The 21,425-nt window shown below is 43.1% G+C and overlaps 1 protein-coding gene across 1 annotated transcript in view; it reads left to right on the forward strand.

Annotated features, from left to right (window-relative positions):
• Positions 1-21,425, forward strand: part of SHANK3 (SH3 and multiple ankyrin repeat domains 3) — a 704,425-nt gene that overhangs the window by 534,156 nt on the left and 148,844 nt on the right. The window contains exon 16 of the mRNA XM_030215777.1: positions 9,448-9,583. Coding sequence (XP_030071637.1) covers positions 9,448-9,583 — 136 coding nt within the window. The remainder of the gene's footprint in view (positions 1-9,447; positions 9,584-21,425) is intronic.

Genomic DNA, 21,425 nt, shown 5'->3' on the forward strand with positions numbered 1-21,425 from the left:
TTTAATAATTTTAAAACCAAGCTGAAAACGTACTACTTCTCACTACCTTTACCACCAGACATCCTCTAATCCTTGATATGTGGCTGAGATAGTCCCAAGCTTCATGCTTTTATTTTCCTTTCCCTTGTTACCCTTTGTTTTAATTTGTAAATTTTCTTTTCCCCATTATCCTTATGTGTTTTGTGTTGTTTTGTCCTGTTATGTTTTCCCTTTCCTGATATATTTTATAGATTGTAAACTGCTTAGATTTCTCTTGAAAATTTGTGGTATAGCAAATAAATAAATTGAATCTTGAACAGCATCAACTGGCTGACCTTTATCCACATGCATATTCATGCCTTCAAAGAAATAAAGCATATTGGTGAGACATGACTACTCTTGGCTGAATCTGTCCCATTAAACCATGTTTGTCTATGTGTTCGGTAATATTCTTTTTTATAATAGTTTCCACTATTTTGCCTGGCACTGAAGTCAGGCTTACCGGTCAGTAATTTCCCATATCACCCCTAGAACTCTTTTTAAAAATTGGTGTCATGTTGGCCTCCCTCCAATCTTCAGGTATTATGGACAATTTTAACGTCAGGTTACAGATCACTAACAGAAGCTCAGCAATTTCATGTTTGAGTTCTTTCAGTACCCTGGGGTGCATACCATCTGGTCCAGATGATTAACTACTCTTTAATTTGTCGATATGGCTCAGCCAACTTTTTCCGGGCACAACCTAAAGTCTTATCTAGGTGATGCATGAGATCTGCCACCTTCCCACCAGGCAAGCAATATAAAAAACAATTCTCATGTCCACCCAGCTATCTACATGCCTGAGGACTGAATCACCAACTGCAACTACTGTCCTAACCCGTCCTTCCTGGGCACATGCCTTTGGAGACTCACTGTCGGTGCAAGAGAATATTATATCACTTAGGGGCTCTTTTACTAAGCGGCAGTAAACCCACCATGAGCTTACCATGTGCCAATCTGGATTTACCGCCAGCCCAACATAGGCGCTGGCAGTAGTTCCACCCCCTTTTTTCTCTGTGACAGTAAAGAGGCTGCCAGACTGGCGGTGGGACCTCTGTACTATGAAGCTCTATGCTATAAATCTCTCTGTCTTCCTCAGCTCCTCCAAGTGTCCAAGGGATTTGATTTGTTCCTTGAGTGCTAGGAGCTCTTTGCATAGAGTGCACACATACGACCTCTCACCAACAGAAAAATAATCATACATCCGGCCACCACAGAAATAAGATAATCATACATCCAGCCCCCAGGGAAATAGGAAGTCTGCATCGGAGGAGACAGGACGTGACTGGGCAATCAGAGTACAGATGGATTAAAAATCCCCATAAAGGCTTCCTTCCTTTCTGTTTTATGGTCATTGTCTTTGGGCAGATATGACAGTAAAGGTGTGAGCAGGTAGAGGGAATATTATTTTTTTTTTTCAGTATTTATATACCACCTAGACCTAAGTGATTTACAATTTTCTTTTTTAGGTACCGATACTGTCTCTAATGGGCTCACAATCTACTACTATATTGTACCTGGGGCAATGGAGGGCTAAGTGACTTGCTCCAGGGTTCACATAGTGCTGCGGAGGGACTGGAACCCAGTTCCCCAGGATCTCAACCCACTTCTAACTATCATCCTCAGAAGGAATTGATCCCAGTTCCCCAGGTCCGCAACCCACTGCACTAACTATTAGGCCACTCCTGGACGGGAGAGGCTGTACAGATATAAGATGCATCAACTATACATATTCACTCTTCACTTGTAATTTAAGCTTAAATCTGAAATCAGGAAAAAAAAAGTTACTTCTGGGGGTGATAGAAGACAAAGTATAGTACAAGATGTCTGTCCGTTTTGCTGTTAGGTTAGTTGTTGCAGAGTTGCTCAAGGAAGTTATCACCTGATGCAGGGAATTAGCCAAAACACAAACCATGTCAGGTCCTGTAATAAACTGTACTTCTTCTGATTTGTGGCTCCGCTGCTCCATCCTGGGTCCATTACACTCTTCATTTGATTATCAAACAGTAAGTTAACAGGCAATGAATCCCATTTATGGGACTTATCACTTAATGACTGCCTAAATGGTTTACAAGAAGTCAAAAAAGGTACTAATCACAAATTCAATACATAATAAACAATATAAGCATATAAGATATATTTACAACATTAGTCACCTGAGAATCATGAGCATTAGTGTAAAGACAGCAGTAAACAGCAATTTAAATGGTCTCTGAGCCTTTGAAGATTGCAGGAAGATAAGATAGGATATGGGATTTGATCAACTGCAGCCATTATATTAAAGGGGAGGGATGTGTTCTCTGACTTCCTCTGATTTGGATAATGAAAAATGGATATGTGATTTATACATGTGATAGAACCTGAAATTAAATATGACCAAAACCGAGCTTCTCATTTTCCCCCCCAAACCCACCTCCCCGCTCCCCCCGTTTTCTATTTCTGTTGATGGCTCTCTCATTCTCCCTGTCTCCTCAGCTCGAAACCTTGGGGTCATCTTTGACTCTTCTCTCTCCTTCTCTGCTCATATCCAGCAGATTGCCAAGACCTGTCGTTTCTTTCTTTACAACATCCGTAAAATCCGCCCCTTTCTTTCCGAGCACTCTACCAAAACCCTCATCCACACCCTTGTCACCTCTCGTTTAGACTACTGCAATCTGCTTCTTGCTGGCCTCCCACTTAGTCACCTCTCCCCTCTCCAGTCGGTTCAAAACTCTGCTGCCCGTCTCATCTTCCGCCAGGGTCGCTTTACTCATACTACCCCTCTCCTCAAGACCCTTCACTGGCTCCCTATCCGTTTTCGCATCCTGTTCAAACTTCTTCTACTAACCTATAAATGTACTCACTCTGCTGCTCCCCAGTATCTCTCCACACTCGTCCTTCCCTACACCCCTTCCCGTGCACTCCGCTCCATGGATAAATCCTTCTTATCTATTCCCTTCTCCACTACTGCCAACTCCAGACTTCGCGCCTTCTGTCTCGCTGCACCCTACGCCTGGAATAAACTTCCTGAGCCCCTACGTCTTGCCCCATCCTTGGCCACCTTTAAATCTAGACTGAAAGCCCACCTCTTTAACATTGCTTTTGACTCGTAACCACCTGTAACCACTCGCCTCCACCTACCCTCCTCTCTTCCTTCCCGTTCACATTAATTGATTTGATTTGCTTACTTTATTTATTTTTTGTCTATTAGATTGTAAGCTCTTTGAGCAGGGACTGTCTTTCTTCTATGTTTGTGCAGCGCTGCGTATGCCTTGTAGAGCTATAGAAATGCTAAATAGTAGTAGTAGTAACATATGAGCACTTATTTTTATTTTATTTTATTATTTATTTATTTGTTACATTTGTATCCCACATTTTTCCACCTATTTGCAGGCTCAATGTGGCTTACATAGTACCAGAGAGGCGTTTGCTGACTCCAGTGTGAACAAATACAAAGTGATGTTGTGGTGGGTAAAGTTCGTGTGGCACAGCCACATTAGGGAATCGTACAGCGGAAGAGTTGTGTTATGTCCATTACGTACTTTAGTTTTGGCATTTAAGTTGGATCGGTAGGGTATGCCTTTTAAACAGGTTAGTTTTTAGTGTTTTCCGGAACTTTAGGTGGTTGTATGTCGTTTTCAAGGCTTTCGGTAATGCGTTCCACAGTTGTGTGCTTATGTAGGAAAAACAGGATGCGTAAGCTGATTTATGTTTAAGTCCTTTGCAGCTTGGGTAGTAAAATTTAGATATGTTCGTGTTGATTCGGATGTGTTTCTAGTTGGTAGGTCAATCAAGTCTGTCATGTATCCCGGGGCTTCACCGTAGATAATTTTGTGAACCAGAGTGCAGATTTTGAAAGCAATGCGTTCTTTGATTGGGAGCCAGTGTAGTTTTTCGCAGAGAGGTTTTGCGCTTTCAAATTACGTTTTTCCAAATAGAAGTCTAGCTGCCGTGTTTTGGGCGGTCTGAAGTTTCTTTAAGATTTGTTCTTTGCATCCCGCATAAATACCATTGCAGTAGTCGACGTGGCTTAGTACCATTGATTGTATTAGGTTGCGAAATGTTTCCCTCGAGAAGAATTGTTTCAGGCGTTTGAGTTTCCACATTGAGTGGAACATTTTCTTTGTTGCGGATTTCACTTGGCTCTCTAGTGTTAAGTTGCGGTCCATTGTAATGCCGAGGATTTTCAGGCTTTCTGAGATAGGGAGGGTGTAATCTGAGGTGTTGATATTTGTGGGGTTGTCCGCGCTGTGTTGGGATGAGAGGATGAGACAGTGTGTTTTTTCTTTAACATGGAGAACATTTGATGCTTGTCAACTCCTGCAATGCTCTTTTGCTTTTACTTCTTTCCAAATGCTTCCTTGATGAGCCATGATTACTTATTTATTTTAAACACTTCTAACCCGCTTATACCCATTTTTGGGCCTTCTGCACACTGATGTGTGCACTAATATGAGAAGGCCATGCTCAGTTAGTGAATCCCCCATTTCATTACAGCTCACAAGCTAAAACAGATGACAAAATACTTCTAGGAGAAAAGGCAAGACTTCATTAATGTATCTGCCCAGGGAGAGCGAGAAATGTTGGACCATGGGGTGAAGGGGAGGGAAGAAAGAGAACAAGAAATATGCTGGTTTAGGGGTGAAATAAGTTCAGTCCTGTCATGATATGCCCCAAACAAACTCATAAGAGAACACAGCAAGTGATAACAGAAAAGGACAATCTGGCTCATCCAATCTTCTCAAGTGATCTGACCCTACTAATCATATTTCCTAGCTGTCAGCCAGAGAATATGACCATCTGTAAGATTTCTCTTTATTCAGGAAAGTCGTTGTTTTCTTCTTTTGTATTCCACCATCTTAGGTAGAAGAGCATTCAAGTTCCCCACTTAGGGGATAATTTTATAAGCCACTTGAGCATGCAAAACGTTAAGGGGTCCTTTTACTAAGGTGCACTGAAAAATGGCCTGTGGTAGTGTAGACGTGAATCATTTTTCAGCGCACCTGCAAAAAATGCCTTTTTTTTTTATTTTTGCCAAAAATGGACGTGCGGCAAAATGAAAATTGTCGCGCATCCATTTTGGGTCTGAGACCTTACTGCCAGCCATTGACCTACTGGTAAAGTCTCATGCAGTAACTGGGCGGTAGTGACCTACATTCATCAAATGCCACTTGGTGCGCGCGTGTAGCTGATGCACGCCAGAAAAAAAATGTTTTTTGGACGTGCACCAAGAATGAAATTACTGCAAGGGCCCCGCAGTAGCTGAGCGGTAACTCAGAATTGGCGCACGTAGGCGCTTACGCAGCTTAGTAAAAGGGCTCCTAAATGATAAGCTCAAGTATAAAATTGACCCTAGACCGTATGTGCATAAAAGCATGCACTGGGATCACATGGGGGCATATTTATAAAGGATTTTTTTTTGTTCGGGGCTGATTTGTCAAGGGCTATTTTGGGGTGCCGCCCACAGGTACCCGGTCAAAATAGCCCCGTCATAACAGCCTTATAACAAAATAGTCCTTGAAAAATCAGCCCCTAACAAAATAACCCCAGACAAAATAGCCCCAACAAAAAAGCTCCTGTCATAACAGCCACTGTCAAAATGGCCTGCCCACAATATAGCCCTTGACAAATTAGCCCCCCAATAAAATGGCCCGATCAGGCTGTAGTTTATCATCATTTTTTGTGATGTGTTATTTTTTTCTAGGGGGCTATTTTGACAAGGGTTGTGGGAGGGGCCATTTTGTCAAGGGCTATTTCGTTACAAGGCTTTTTTGTTGGGGATGTTTTGTCAGTGCTATTATGTCAGGGAGCCCTGTTCACATGGGCGGAGTCTGAGCAGAAAGTGGGTAGAGCTCAAACTTTATGTAATTTACAGAATACTATAAATCACATGCATATCTCCTGAGTTTAGGTGCAAGCATTTATATCAGCTCTACTGCTGGCGTAAGTGCTTGTGTCTAAACACACACACACACACATAATTGTCATCTGTGTTCCTTCCAGTACTCCATTATTCCCATGCCTAAGCACAGTACTCTAATAACCAGCAACATCAGCCTCCTAGATCCCCTGTATAATCTTCCAGACAGGCAGAAGAAAGTAGAGGTTGGCCAAAGGACGATCCAACACAGGAATAGGTGCTAAAAACCTCCATTTGTCATAGTCGAGGACCCGACACGGTCCGTGTTTCAGCAGCACAAACCACCCACTTCAGGGGTCACAATAACAGTCATTTTTATGAATGAGCAGAGACTCCCTCTGAATGCTCGTATTTTCCCTGGATGTATTAGCAGTGTTATACTCCAGGCTTTTACCTTGGGTGAAGAGACATTAGCACACCTTGAGGGATCCATCAGACTGGAAAATGTCCCTGTCTCTTCAGGTGTGATAAAGTGGAAAAAAAATGTTCTCAAAGTTCATCTAGCATAGACTGTTACTGTGACCCCTGAAGTGGGTGGTTTGTGCCTCCGAAACTCAGACTGTGTCGGGTCCTCGACTTCAACCAATGGAGGTTTTTAACACCTGTTCCCGTGTTCGATCATCCTTTGGCCAGCCTCTACTTTCTTCTGCTTGTGTTTTTTTTTTGTTACATTTGTACCCCGCGCTTTCCCACTCATGGCAGGCTCAATGCGGCTTACATGGGGCAATGGAGGGTTAAGTGACTTGGCCAGAGTCACAAGGAGCTGCTCAGTTCCTCAGGACCAAAGTCCACCACCCTAACCACTAGGCCACTCCTCCACTGTTGCTACTATTTGAGATTCTATATGGAATGTTGCTATTCCACTAGCAACATTCCATGTAGAAGTCGGCCCTTGCAAATCACCAATGTGGCCACGCAGGCTTCTGCTTCTGTGAGTCTGACATCCTGCACGTACGTGCAGGACGTCAGACTCACAGAAACAGAAGCCTGCGCAGCCTTCTACATGGAATGTTGCTAGTGGAAAAGCAACATTCAATGTGGAATCTCCAATAGTAGCAACATTCCATGTAGAATCTCCAATAGTATCTATTTTATTTTTGTTACATTTGTACCCCGTGCTTTCCCACTCATGGCAGGCTCAATGCGGCTTACATGGGGCAATGGAGGGTTAAGTGACTTGCCCAGAGTCACAAGGAGCTGCCTGTGCCTGAAGTGGGAATCGAACTCAGTTCCTCAGTTCCACAGGACCAAAGTTCACCACCCTAACCACTAGGCCACTCCTCCACTCCACAGTGTTGTTTCGGCGTAGAGGTCTTTCCTGTTTGCTGTACCTAATCTTCCAGACAAGACCTTCCTATATGAGCACCTGCATTTCCAATATGACTTCTAAATAATTACAGAACTTATAGCCTGCCAGATGGACCCAGCTGCTAATCGATTGTACCCATCACCGCCTGTATGACAATGTGCTGTTTAGGTGCTTGTGTTAACCCTAGGACCATTAACCTTTCATTTCAACTTCTTGGCTTCCTGTTTGTTTAAAATGGGGAGAGCAAAAAGCAAAGTTAATAAACAGGTTTCTTATTATTGTAAGCCAATGACAATTTTTTAGCTAAAATTTATTTTTACAAATCTCTATATATAAAAGGCGCCACCAATGTCCTAAATGAAGCCTCCAGCCGGAAGTGTGAAGGGGGAGAGATATCCGGTTTCCCCATGAGTATCTGCCCCGCCCTCGCTCTCTCTGTAACACAAACAGTGAAGGAAAACACAGCAAAGCACTAAATCAAATCGCTCTGGTAACAATGAAGGACTCAGAGGTGGGAGGGGAGAGAGGGCAGAAGCCCTCACTATCTCTGTAACACAAACACAGCAGGAAACTTAACACTGAAGGACTCGACTCCGAGGGGGGAGGGGACAGACAGCACAGGGGAAGGGAGAGAGGGCAGAGGGCAGGGACACACACACTCCCACATGCACACAGAAGAAAACCTTGCTAGCCCCCGTTTCATTTGCATCAAAAACGGGGCTTTTTTAATAGTCATTCTATATATATACTGTATATACAAGTCCATAATCCACAACATTTTCTTTGCTGGGAAACCTCTTACCTTGTTCGAATCTGAGTTTATTTTGTAGCTAAAATAATCCTGAGAATGGAAATTAACAGTTTTTATATTGATTGTGTTCTTAAAGCAGCAAATTGAATATGGTCAAATTAGTATGAATACCTGGGTTAAAGAGGATGAACGTGTGTAGCAGTTGATACAAAACTGAAGTAATGGCAAAAATATCAGAAAGTGGCATCTCAATTTGGCAAATGTCAATAGCCCCTTAATTTGAGTGGCACTTCTGACCACTCATGTTAGTGTCATTCTCACAAACTTTCATGCTGCCTTTCACTTCTCAGTGGTGATCATCAAAAGAGGCAATTTACAATGATGCTGTGTTTAGGGGGGGGAGGGGAATTCCAGATGCAAGGTACCTGACTGACTTGCACAAATTTCAGCACTTTCCAGCTAAGTCCTCACTCCTACCCTTTTACCCAGCTATGCCCCCTGAAAGATGCATTCTTCCGGCTTTCTAAATATAGTTGCCTAGTTGAACTGTGAAGCTGTATTTAACCGTTCAGCATTGCATTCTTTTCACCCGAGATAGCTGATGATCACTTTAGTCCCTTTTGATTATGCCCCTCCACGGCACCCATGTACAAAAGCACACCAAAAAGTGGCCTGTGGTAGTGTGGGCATGTGTTTTGAATGTGCACTAAACCATTTTTCCCACCACGTCTGGGGAAAAAAGAGGATTTTGGGTGGGGGGGGGGGGGGGGCAGGAAATGGACTTGCAGCAAAATTAAAACCAGCAAGCGTCTAGTTACTGCCTGAGGCCTTAATGCCACCCGTTGACTTAGCGGTAAGGGCTCACGCATTACCCATCCAGCGCTCGCCAACTGCCACCGGGAATGCCACTGCGGTAAAAGGTAGAAAATTATTTTCTGCCATGGATTTTTGTCAGGCGCCAAATTCAGAATTACCACCAGGGGCACACGCTGGCCGGGTAGTAATGCTGATTTGATGCACGCTGCACACACGTGGGCCCTTACGCACCTTTGTAAAAGGGCCCCTTAGGTAGGGTTACCATATGGCTCCAGAAAAAGGAGGATACATTAATCCAGTCCGGGTTTTGCTTCCATTGAAAGCAATGGAAGTAAAACCCAGGCTGGCTCAATCTGTCCTCCTTTTTCTGGAGCCATATGGTAACCCTACCTTAGGGCACAGGAAATAGGACTGGTAGTCAGTTTTTTGGGGTGTACTACTGAAAATTAGTATGCACTTAAAGGAGAATTAAAAAACAAAATTACAAGTAAATAAAAAAAACATGCCAACAAAACAAAAATAAGCAAACTCAAACCGCACGCACCTCTAATAAATACATGACAATTCAGTATTCTGGACTATATCATTCCCCCTCAGATTTCCTTTTGACTGTGTATGAAGTAAGCTGGCTAGTCTGGTGTGTTTACTCTTTAGGTAAATGGTGTCAACGTGGTGAAGGTAGGACACAAGCAAGTGGTCTCGCTAATCCGGCATGGGGGTAATCACTTGATGATGAAGGTGGTGTCTGTCAGCCGCAAGCCAGAATCGGAGGATGTGGTACGGAAAAGAGGTACGTGGGTAATGTGCTTTTAACTACAGACCTTACTTGTACTACAAGCACCTACTGGCTTGGACCCAGCTCACACCTAGCATTACTCCCTGTGGCCCTGCCCAAAGCGCCCAAGTGACAACTTTGCTAAATATCCCTCAGGTCCCACAGTTAGCCTGGGGATGCATTCAGTTTATGGCTCAGTGAGGCGGTGGGCAGGAATTGGAGGCAAACTGTGCCCGATGATGGAGCAGTTTCATTTTCCCGGCCCCATATGCTACTATTGCCTGAGGAAGGATTGATTATGGAGGGGCGCCTGAACTTGGAGACATATCTGAGATGCGAGGGCAAGAAGAGAGAACCCTCCAGCGTTCAGGCATTGTGCTAAAATTTTCAGAACTACAGTAAGAATACCCATCAGTCAGATTTAGTACTGGGTTGCAGCTTGCATCATGTGGACTGAGGGTGATTTTTACTACCTAGAAGGCAGAGAAGAATGAAGACTTGTACCATGGCCAAAAAGAATTGTCCTTTTTCCAGTGCGTTCGGTCTAGGACAACTTAAGCAGAGGAGCTCAACTTCCAAGCAGCGCACTTGTATATATTTCCCCAGGCTCTCTTCTGATCTCTTCCCTTAAGAAACTTTCATACTTCTTTTCATCCAGCTGTTACAGAAGTCATGGCGTGTGACCTTTCTCCTTGCTTCTTGTTGTCTGCATTTAAGTAGGAAGCCATTCGTGCATGTCCTTTTTCCTTATTCCTTCCCAGCATTCTGTCTTCAGACAGCCTTTCAGTATCACAGCTACCAGCTTTGTGTCCCATTTTCTCAGGTAGCCCTTCCTCTATATAAGTCAAGGACTTTGCAGGCTGCCAGAATGCATTGTATGCATATGAATGTGAGCATGTACCAGTGAGGGGGCAACAGAGAGAGAATGAGAAAGCAAAACACGAGGACTGATGCAGTAAGGTACGCTAGGCTTTACGCACAGATTAGCTCAACTTTTGTGCAGATTATGTAGAAGTTTTACACGCGAGCTAACTGTGCACAAAGTCTCAGATAGACATTAGTGCATAGCACATTAAATCCATACAAATGAAGCTATTAGCCATTCTGTGCAGAAGCAGGGGAATACGCAGAAGACAGTAAGGCTGAGCACAGTGCTAGGACTTTAATGCAAGGTTTGAGGAGGAGTAAAATATGAACTCATTTGGATACAGAAAGTGAAAGTGCCTTGGTGCTTTGTAGCTTTTACTACATGAGACGTGGGGTAAGGAATAATATATTGTAGAGGAATATATTCGAGTTATTCCCCAAGTTTTCCACGTCATCACTGTGACCCCTGACGCAGGTGCTAGTCACCGAAACATGGCCCGTGTCGGGTCTTTTTGTCAAGGCTCATTCATTAAAGAACTGTGTTCCATTTTTAAAGGCCCGTGGTGCTGTTTTTTTTTGTTTGTTTCTCCTTCTTCTGTGGTAACATTTGTGAGGATTTCATGTCCTTTAGTGCACGTATAAGGACCTGCAACGTATTTCTGGCTTCCTTTGAAGGTCATGGGTAAAATTTAAAAAGGAGGTGTGTTGAACAAAGAGTAAAGTGCTGAACTGTTGACAGCTGGTTATTAACACTCATCGGACTGCATGCCCACACACCCGTGTGCATAAATATTGGCATTTTCCTTATTGTCTTTCTAGAACAATCTAGACTAGTGTGTGTCATATGCCACCTTACCAGCAGATGGAGGCAGAAACTCTGAATTTGCCAGTGGTATCACTGATATAAGGAGTGATGCAGCCTGGAAAAAACCTAGTGTTCGTCTACCTCCAGCAAATGGTGCAGGCCATATTGGTGCAGTAGGAAGGAAACTAGGCTCAGCTTCCTAGGCCATAGTTTATTTGTATCAGTCCATGGATCTTTCCCTGGTTGAGCTTGGAGAGGTGTTGCCCTCCACGCCCCGGAGCTTAGCCCATGGTTTTGCTGTGAGTGCTTAGACTGACAGTAGCTTCTGCCAGTAGAGTGAGTCTAATTTCTTTTCTTGAACCTTCTCCTCTCTTCTCCTAGATCACTCTCTGTAGGAGGAAATTTACAAAAAAAGGGAGACTACCTTAACCTCTCAAAGGCTCTTTTAGAAGAAGAAATAGGTTAAGCAGCCAAAGGACAGTAGTGGCAGAGCAGAAACAGTACGCCGAGTGTTGGAACAGGGTGGCCTGCATAGACTGGAGGGCTGTGGTGGGCTCACGGCGAGTTTTGTTGAAGAGCTGGTTGAGCGTGCTATGCCATAGGCCAGAAGGTGTGGGGGTTGTAGGAGCTAATGTGATGGAGATTGGGCAGATTTGATAGTGTGTAGCTCCAGGGAGCAATGACAGCTGCTAGCAGACCAGGCCATATTCACCCAGCTGAAAGACCTGTGTTTGGGACAACATTGAGGAACTGCCTTTGGCAAGAATGGAAGACATCTTGCTTCCAGACCATGTGGCTCCTGTGTGGTCCCTCTGAGGAGGGGCAGTTGCCTCCATCCATGCTGGGGACCAAGGCTCTAGTTGGAGGCTTGGGTAGGGAGCCAGTGGAATTTGGACCCCAATTTGCTCAGACCTTCTCAGATGGCCTTGACAGGTCTTCAGAGGGCATGGAAGACTCCTGATGAGAAGCAAGATTGGCCGCAACAAGTTCCACGGGGGGGGGGGGGGGGGGCATAGTTAAGGGCACTAAGCACCCTAGGCTTCTCAGTGAGCAGTCTGTGGATAGAGCCACGATTCCAGCTACATCCTCTTTGGAGGATGCCTGTTGAGCTGTCAAGGAGAAGAGCTCCCTCCCAGGCAGACTTTCATCAAAACCTGGGTACTTTTCTCTGGAGCAAGATAATTTGTGACCATTCTGTATGATGGGCCTTCCTTACTCAACATACTCTCCACTTCTACAGCTAAAGGCCACAGTTTGGTTAAAGGACTCTCTGGCTCCAAACTGTCTTCCACATGGAGTTGATGCATCAACCTGTGACTCACCTGTACAGTCAGTGTACTGCTTCCCACTTTGTTATTAGCATCATTGCTCTATCCAATAGCTTCTATAGGTCCATGTCATACTGGTTTCTACATTCAGTAAACTCATTAACTACCTGGACCAGAGAACTCTGAAGTCCAACCCTGATCTCAGGTTTACGTTGTTCCTGAATCAGCTCAAACTCATAGCTGGCACTCTGTAAAGAGGAATCAGTAGCCATTTTGTGATCAGAAGTAAATGAGTATAAAATACTATATTCTTCCTCAAATCAGTCACTTGGGAGTATCTGGCAGAGTAATAATTGCGCTTCGCCGCATCAATAGCAGTCTTATAGAGCACTGCAAAGGATTTATATCTAGCCAAAGCCACAGTGGCTCAGGTCCACCTCCATAAGCACTAGGTTAAGTTGTCGTAATTGGTGCTTAAGGAGGCGTTCAGAAGTGAACTAACATTTGCGATTTTTAGTAGAAGATGAAACCAACTGAGATTTCTTGTGTACAAGAAGATCATAAATCTTGTGAAGCTCACAGTCCCAAGCTGTCGCTTGTGCTTCAATGGGCAATTGTACAAACAGAGTAGAATTGAGTGATAATTGAACAGCAAACACATCTTCTGTAAGATTCTGAAAATCGCAATACTGATTTGTCTTATTAGAGTCAGGAAAAGATATATGACAGAAGATTGTAATCCGAAATTCTGATAGATTGTCCCAATGATCTGTCCAAGGGAGAGGCGTGGAGACTCCTACAGATATCAATTCAGGTGATGGAGGGTAGAGTAAGGCATCCAAAACATGGCCTGCCTTATGAGTGAGGGTAGTGACAAAGCGCACTATTGCAAAGAAGAGAGAAAATTTTGAAAATCCGCTGCATCAAGATCCTCAAATTGCAAATTAAAGTCTCCTAGCACAATTGGACAGAGAGCCTGGATATAATGGTCAGTTATAGTAGAAAGTAATAACTGAAAAGTGGATGCAGTCAATGGTGGCGGACAATATACTAAAAGGAAATCTAAAGGATAAGAAAATGCTATAGTAAAACAGAGAAATTCTAGTGGAGCAGCCATTATCGTATGAGATTAATGTACAGGGAGAATAGTAGAGTAAAGAACAGCAAGTCCCTCCCTCCACCCCACGATGAGCAGTTCAATTGGCATAGAGATAGGAATAACCCGAGGTACATGTCTGATTCAAATAGGGCAAATCACCCTCCGATAGCCAAGTTTCTGTAAGACATACAATATCCAGTGCTTAATGAGTAATTACATCTTTCAGAAGATAATGTTTACCTCTGAGATCGTATGTTGAAAAGTGGCAAACGTATGCATGTATGAGCATTAGCCAAGCTAGGCCTCGTACTTGTAACCAATGCCAAAGATAGTAATTGCGGTGTCCACGTCTGTACTTTAGATAATGGTTTAATACGTTAGGTTGATATCCCCAATGTACTGGGATAAAATAAGTCACCATAGTTCAAAGCAGAATAAAAGAAAAGAGAGAGAGAAGAAAACACCTCGACCTTTAGACACAGTCGCTGATAGTTTGTATTCACGTCCTGCTCCTTAGTGCTCTCCTTAAGCGTTCCACAGTAGTATGTTGATTTTGTGGGCCAGTAATACTAACATGACTTCTGTGTGTGTTGTGGGTGGGTTCACGGCTCACAGCGGGAAAAGTCTTATCTGGTAAGACAACGCCGAACTCTGCAACAAAAACACACAGAATAGCAGAAAATAATCAGTACAAACAGTAAATATATAGTTAAATGTGCACCACAGTAATATCTTGATTTTAGGGGCCAATAATAATAACGTCACGTCCATGTGTGTTGTGGGCGGGTTCACGGCTCGCAGCAGGTAAAGTGTTTCTGCTAAGATAACACCGGGCTGTCACTTCCGTGTGTGTTTTGGGCAGGTTCACGGCTCACCGCTGTCATGGCTGACAGCAGGAAAAGTCTATCTGCAACAGAAGCACATACAACAACATGAGAGTGATTTTCCAAACATGAGGGACCCTTGAATTAGACCAAAACCCTCCTTTATTCCACCTTACACAAGAACAGCTTCAGGTCTATGGGTCATCAGCAATGTCCAATCACTCTTGCTTTGCAGGCACCAAAATTCATAATCAATGTGGCACCAGCTGAACCAAAGGTCTCCTTTATCCTGTACAGCATCCATACTTTTGCCCTGTAAGCATCTAGTTATATTTCTTGTTGGTGCCCTGTGATAATGCACAGAATTTCAAGTCTCTCCACCCCCCACCCCACCCCACTTACACACACAATCCCTTGCTTACTGCTTCCCACAATCAAAGCATGCCTCCGTGCCCTGCCTCCCTTTTCCCTTGGAATTTTCAAAATTGAGATGGACCTCTCCCCCCCCCCCCCCCCCCCCCACAGGTCTTCCAGGCCCATCTGAAATTCCCTTATGTACCTCCTCTAGATCAAAACAAGTCTTCCAAGCCTACCTAGAACCCTGTATCTGAGATCAAATGCTGGCCTTCTTGCCCTCAAAATCTTCCAGCAGCCCCCCCCCCCGACCCTTAGATACAGTTTCTTATATAATCCTCACTAGCACGAGGAGGGTGCCAGTTTACTCTGATCTGTTCTGTGCTATGCTGTTTTCTGTTTTATTTATTTATTTATTTATTTATTGCATTTGTATCCCACATTTTCCCACCTCTTTGCGGGTTCAGTGTGGCTTACAATAAGATATGAATAATGGAAATACATTTGTTACAACTTGGTTATGGGTTACATTGTACAAGTTATGCGTGACCATCGATGCTGCTGCATTAGATTGCTGACTCTGGTTGAACCCCCCTTCCTATAGGGGACGTGACGTTAGTACTGCATTAAATAAGTTCTGGTGCACGCCTAAGGAGCGCTTACAAGAAGCAGCTCATGCTCCTTAGTTCATTCCTTTGTGCGTGATCGATTGCGCAGTTTATATTTGGCCTAGTTGATATTTTAGCTCTGGGTTTAGTGCTCTCAAGCTTACCTGTCTTCCCTTCGGACCACTTTGTATCTTTGACCAGCACAAGCACCATCTGGGGAAGCTGCTTCTCTTCCAACTCCTGGTTGCCAAGGCCCCAGGTTAGATGCCTGTTACATGTTACTACTACTCAGACAGGCACTTGTGCTACTTGTTTCCCATCCAATTTCCCTAACAGTTGGGGTATTGAATGTCCATTCCCTAGACATACTTTTCCACTCCCTAGACATATTTTGTTTAATTGAAACATGGCTTACAAGCAGTGAACTTTCTTATCTCTCTCAGGCGATGCCTCCTGGGTTTTCTTTTCTCTACCATAGTCGTTTTGACAGGAGGGGGGAGGTTTGGCAGTAATTTACTTCTCCTGCTTGGAGATACTTTTAGGTCTTTCACCTACACTTACCTCCTCATGAGATCCTACAATTTTTGGTCTCGGGTGCATCACGGCTTTAATTCTCCCTCCTAGATGTCCCTCCCCCCATTTCTGTTCCTACATTCTTGCTTCTACAGACCTATCTTACACAGGCTACTCTTCAGAATTCAAACCTGCATGGTGGATGACTTAAATTTCCATTTAGACGACCCTACTGGTCCATTTGTGAAGGAATTTGGTGATCTTCTCCAAGACTTATCCCTAATCAGCATGTGACTTCTTCCACACAGGGGGGGAACGAAGTACAAACTAAAGTCCATTTGGATACAGAAAGTGAAAGTGCCTTGGTGCTTTGTAGCTTTTACTATATGAGACGTGGGGTAAGGAATAATATATTGTAGAGGAATATATTCGAGTTATTCCCCAAGTTTTCCACGTCATCACTGTGACCCCTGACGCAGGTGCTAGTCACCGAAACACGGCCCGTGTCGGGTCTTTTTGTCAAGGCTCCTTCATTAAAGAACTGTGTTCCATTTTTAAAGGCCCGTGGTGCTGTTTTTTTTGTTTGGACTTCTTCCACACAGGCCATCTTTTGGATGCTGGTCTATCTTCTGTAACCTTCCCTTATATACTTTCTGAACAGCCTTCTTTACATATGCCTAGGACTGACCACTTTCTGTTGCTATTTCACATTCAGGTTCCTCAGGTAATATTACTCTCAGCTCATCTGCGTGTAGATGAAGGTCTTTCTAATCTCTCAGTTGCTGTTCTTGAATCTTCATTGACTCTGCACATCTCCCGATTCTCTGGCCTTTTGTGTGGCAAACCAGGCCACCTCTTGGGATACAGCTTTATCTACGGCCTATAACAAACTAGCACTGCTAACTTCTCTTCCTCCTGTCCAGGTAAGTCACTGCTCGGAACCTTGGTATACCCCTGTCTGCCTTACGTCGTGGCCAGTTAAGGCAGCTGGAGCGGAGTTGGAGGAAAACTGGCCTGCCCTCTGTTTTGGATAAGTATAAAGCTCCAGTGGTTTCCTACAACCAGTCTATAATTACTGCTAAACAGACGTACTACTCAAATTCACCACGCTCCTACTTCAGCCAAATTGTATAATATTCTGCCTTCTATGACTGACCCTCCCTCAACATGTTTAACGCATACTGTCTTACCCATTCCCAATGTCGTAGCCTCTTACTTTCATGCTAAAGTTAGTACACTACAATCACCATCTGTAGCCATATCCCAACATCTGCTTTTAGTGCAGTTTCCACCCCACCCCCCAAAGTGTGCTCCAGCTACCTCATCTGACGCTTCCACAACACGTTCTCTCAATATTCACTATACCCTCGGCAAAAATGCTTGAGCTTATCCTGACATCCATGCGTGCAACGACAGCCCCTCACGATCCCCTTCCATCTGGGTGAAAAAGTTTCATTCTACCTTGCGCCCTTACATTCACTCCATGGTAATGAGCTCCCTTGATCAGGGTAGAGTCCCTCCGCAATGGAAAATGGCATATATTTTTCCAAAACTTAAGGATCATACCAAAGACATGGGCATGGTAGCAAACTACTGGCCCATTGCTCATTTGTCATTTGTTTCTAATTTTTGATGGAAGATGTTGTATGTCAACAACTGAAGGATCACCTTGATGTACAGGCAGCTCTCCACCCCCATCAGACGGAATTTTGAAAAAAAATCAGAATACAGAAACTGCTTTGCTCGGTCTTCTTACACATATTCTTTGCTATTAGGAATCACAGGAGACTGCTGTATTAATTTCATTAGATTTAATTGCAGCCTTTGACCTGGTGCATCGTGCTGTTCTGCTATAGCAACTACGCACCGTAAGTATTCAAGGCTCTGCCCTGTAGTGGCTCCGTTCCTACGTAACTGATAGATCCCACATAGTTCAGTCCCATGAAGTCTGCTCCTCACCTTACACCTTGCCCTGTGGCATTCCCCAAGGCTCAGGCCTAGTGCCACTACGGTTTAATGTCTTTCTGGCCCCCTTGTTAGGTTATATAGAGCAACTAGATCTTACGGCATTTGCCTACACTGTTGATGTTCAAATGTTAGCCTCAATTACCCCCAATAATACACAGTCTATTGCTCAAATGAACTATAAATTAGATCCAGTTTTTTGAGTGGATAACCTCTTATCGCATCAAGCTAAACTTGGACAAAAACACTGCCATTTTCTTTAACTACACAACTGTTACCTCCCAGACTCAACCCTTACAAATAGCAGGCTGTCATCTGCCAGTGGTTGAACAAGCGCGTGTTTTAGGAGTAATTATTGATAATTCTCTGTCTTTTCACCATTATATTTCACAGATGGTAAAAAGTTGTTTTTTTTCAAGCCTAGGAAGCTTTATTCAGTGCATTGGTTGTTTTCTGCCTCTGCTGTCAGAGTTCTCGTTCACGTGTTATTGCTTTCCATCCTGGATTCCATCCTGCAATGCCCTGTTGTATGGAATTAATCAGAAAGAGCTACGGCACTTGCAGTTAGTACGGAAGCTTGTTTTGATCACGTCACTCCCCACTTAACAGGTAGAGCATTGGCTCCCTGTTTCTTACTGGATTACTTACAAACTATTGGTCTCAGTTTTCAAGGTCTTTCTTTCTGGTTATCCTTCCTGTTTATCCGCTTTCTGATCCCCTACTGTCCTTCAAGGATGCTCTGCTCTTCTCAGGGCCATCTACTCCAGATCCCTCCATACACTTAGATTTGTCTTATTACTGTTAGGAAGAAGATTTTTAGTGTGCGGGGTCCTTCGTTTAGATCTGTGCTTGACACAGACCCTGGCTGACTTTAAGGCAAAACTGAAAACCTACTTGTCCAGTACAGCCTTCGGACTGTAGATGTTTGTTGCTGCTCAATGCGGGGATGGTGATTTGATGCTTGCAGTGTTGCTGTCTGGACCTCCCTCTTGTTTGCTATCCTTTTCTTTAATATTGTAGTTCTATTTCCATTCCTTTATTATGTTTACATGTGTACACCGCTCGGATAATTCGCTCCTGAGCAGTATATTAAGTGATTATTAAACTTGAAACTGCTTGCTATGGAATATCAGTCAGAGTGTCAGAAAAGCCATTTTGGATCTGGTTTCCTTCCAGGAGTAGGATAACTAGCTCCTTGTATAAACAAAAAAAGAAATGAGCTAATAATTTCTTTATATTTATCACCATCCAACAACTTTTTAATATTGTGTGAAGTACATTGATGGTATAAAGTATCTCCAGTTAAGTCCTCCCATTGTTGGATTTCCTCGAGGCTTTAAAATAGTTTTAGTTTCATTTTCGTTTGTATCTTGTTCCAAAATTGTAGGGGTTGAAGTACTGTAGATGGTTTGTTATCCTTTTCTCAACATGTCCAAACTCTTGTTCATACGTTCTTTTATTTATTAAAAAAAATGAGAACTATCCATAAATTTTTTGATGGTCCAATCTTTAGTTCTGTCAGTAGACTATTATAACATCATCTATGTTGGATGCTCGAGTATGCTGCTAAAGAAAGTTCAACTGATTCAAAATGCGGTAGCCCAGCTGATTTTTTTCAGCCTCTAAGTTTGGTTTGATTACCTCATTGCTTGTTGAGTTGCATTGGCTTCCAGTTGAGGCTAGGTCCCAATTTATGCTGTGTACCATCATTTTTAAGATCTTGACTGGTTTGGCCCCTTTGTATTTATCTGATTGGGCCATTCTTGTTCACAAAAGCTCTGTAAGTAAAACCAGAACCCAGATGTTGCTACTGTTTCCGACAGTCAAGAGGGTCAAATCACGTAAGATGTTTATTGCGTCTATACATTGTCAGGTTTCGACAATATGGAATTCACTGGCAGCATATATTTAAACTATTATAGTTTATGTGACTTTTCACAGCTATCTCAAAATTTGGCTATTTAAGAAGTACCTCTCATAGCTGTTTTTTCTGTTTTTGCTCTGTAATTCTTGGACATTTCGTGTCCAATTTCTTATAATTGTAATCGACACTGAATTTAGTAGGTTGTTGCGGAATAGAAGCAATATGTAATAATAATAATTATTATTATTATATCATGTAATATACATCGGGTACTGCTTTATAATCAAGCTTGTCTGCTTTTTTTTCTTATAATAATATACCTTGTTAATACTAACAAGAATTGTTGTATAGAGCGTTTCCAACAAACATATTTTATAGGGCCCAATATTCAACAAAAGCTGAACTCTTGAATTTATATTCCTAAATTAGGTTACTAAATGTATGTCCTATTTTCAGCTGACAATTCATCTTAACTTAGAAGCTTAAAAGTTATACTTACAAATTCAGGCATGCCTTTCATTTGCCAAAATTTATGAGCCTAAGTTTTGAGCCTAGAGCTGAAAAATCAGTGCTAAGCTCCTAGTTTTTCTGCACCCTAATTCTATCCTTGTTACTGCCTGCTTTTTATGCTCCTAAATTTGGGAATTTAATGACATTTTCAAGTATAAATTTAGGCACTCAGCCTAGTACATTTTGAAAGAAGCCAGGTGAGGAGCATAACTCTCAGACTCTCCTGTTGACTAAGAGGCATATTTTCAAAGCACTTTGGGAGGCTAAGTGCTTTGAAAATGAGCCTCTTAGCCACACAGCAATGCTGACACAGCCCATTCAAAGTGAATGGGCTGTGTAGCGTGGCTTAGCAAACAAAGGGGAGGGGGGAGGAAGTTAGGGCAAAATTCTTATGAATATCAGGACCATATATGTATTTTTTCCAAATATGTTTATTAAAGTTTTAAGTTTTAAACAGTCAATGCCTAAGCATAATACTTCACCACGTCACCCTACTCTGCTAGATATCTTTCTAGAACTCTGTTAGATCTTTTTTCCTCATCCACGATCTTGTTGCAACACCAAATGTATCTATCTCCTGGAATGGCGATGCCATAACAGGTTTTTGTAAGCCACATTGAGCCTGCAAATAGGTGGGAAAATGTGGGATACAAATGCAATAAATAAATAAAATAATATACAATTATTGCAAAGTGTAAGAATTAGCAAACTTTCCCAACCCTCCCCCCCTCCCCCCTCCTTTCCCGTCCCTGATAACCAGACACAAAGTTCAACTGAATGTCGGTGTTTATGAGTCTTTGATTATAGCAATCACAGCAAAGGAGCAATCAATTTGGGGGTGTCCAGATCAATCCCACCCTGCAATCTCCAAGATCTGTATATGTCCCATTGTCTGTTAAATTTTGCAATATGCCCCGAGCGAAGGGCCGTCATTTTTGACATTTGATAAAGATAGTCCATTTTATGAAGAACCCTTATCACTGGTGGTGCTACGGGGCTCCTCCACGCTGACGCCAGCGTAATTTTTCCCGCCATCAGCCACACCGATGTTAACCGGTGCACCGGCAGCCGGATTCCCGCAGGACGGATGTGCAATAAGCAAACCTCCGCCCTAGCGGGGTAGCACACCCCCGTCACCTGAGCAAACAGATCTAGCAATTCTGACCAATAGACATGTATT

Source organism: Microcaecilia unicolor, chromosome 10 (genome assembly GCF_901765095.1).
Source record: "Microcaecilia unicolor chromosome 10, aMicUni1.1, whole genome shotgun sequence".
Lineage (NCBI taxonomy): Eukaryota > Metazoa > Chordata > Amphibia > Gymnophiona > Siphonopidae > Microcaecilia > Microcaecilia unicolor.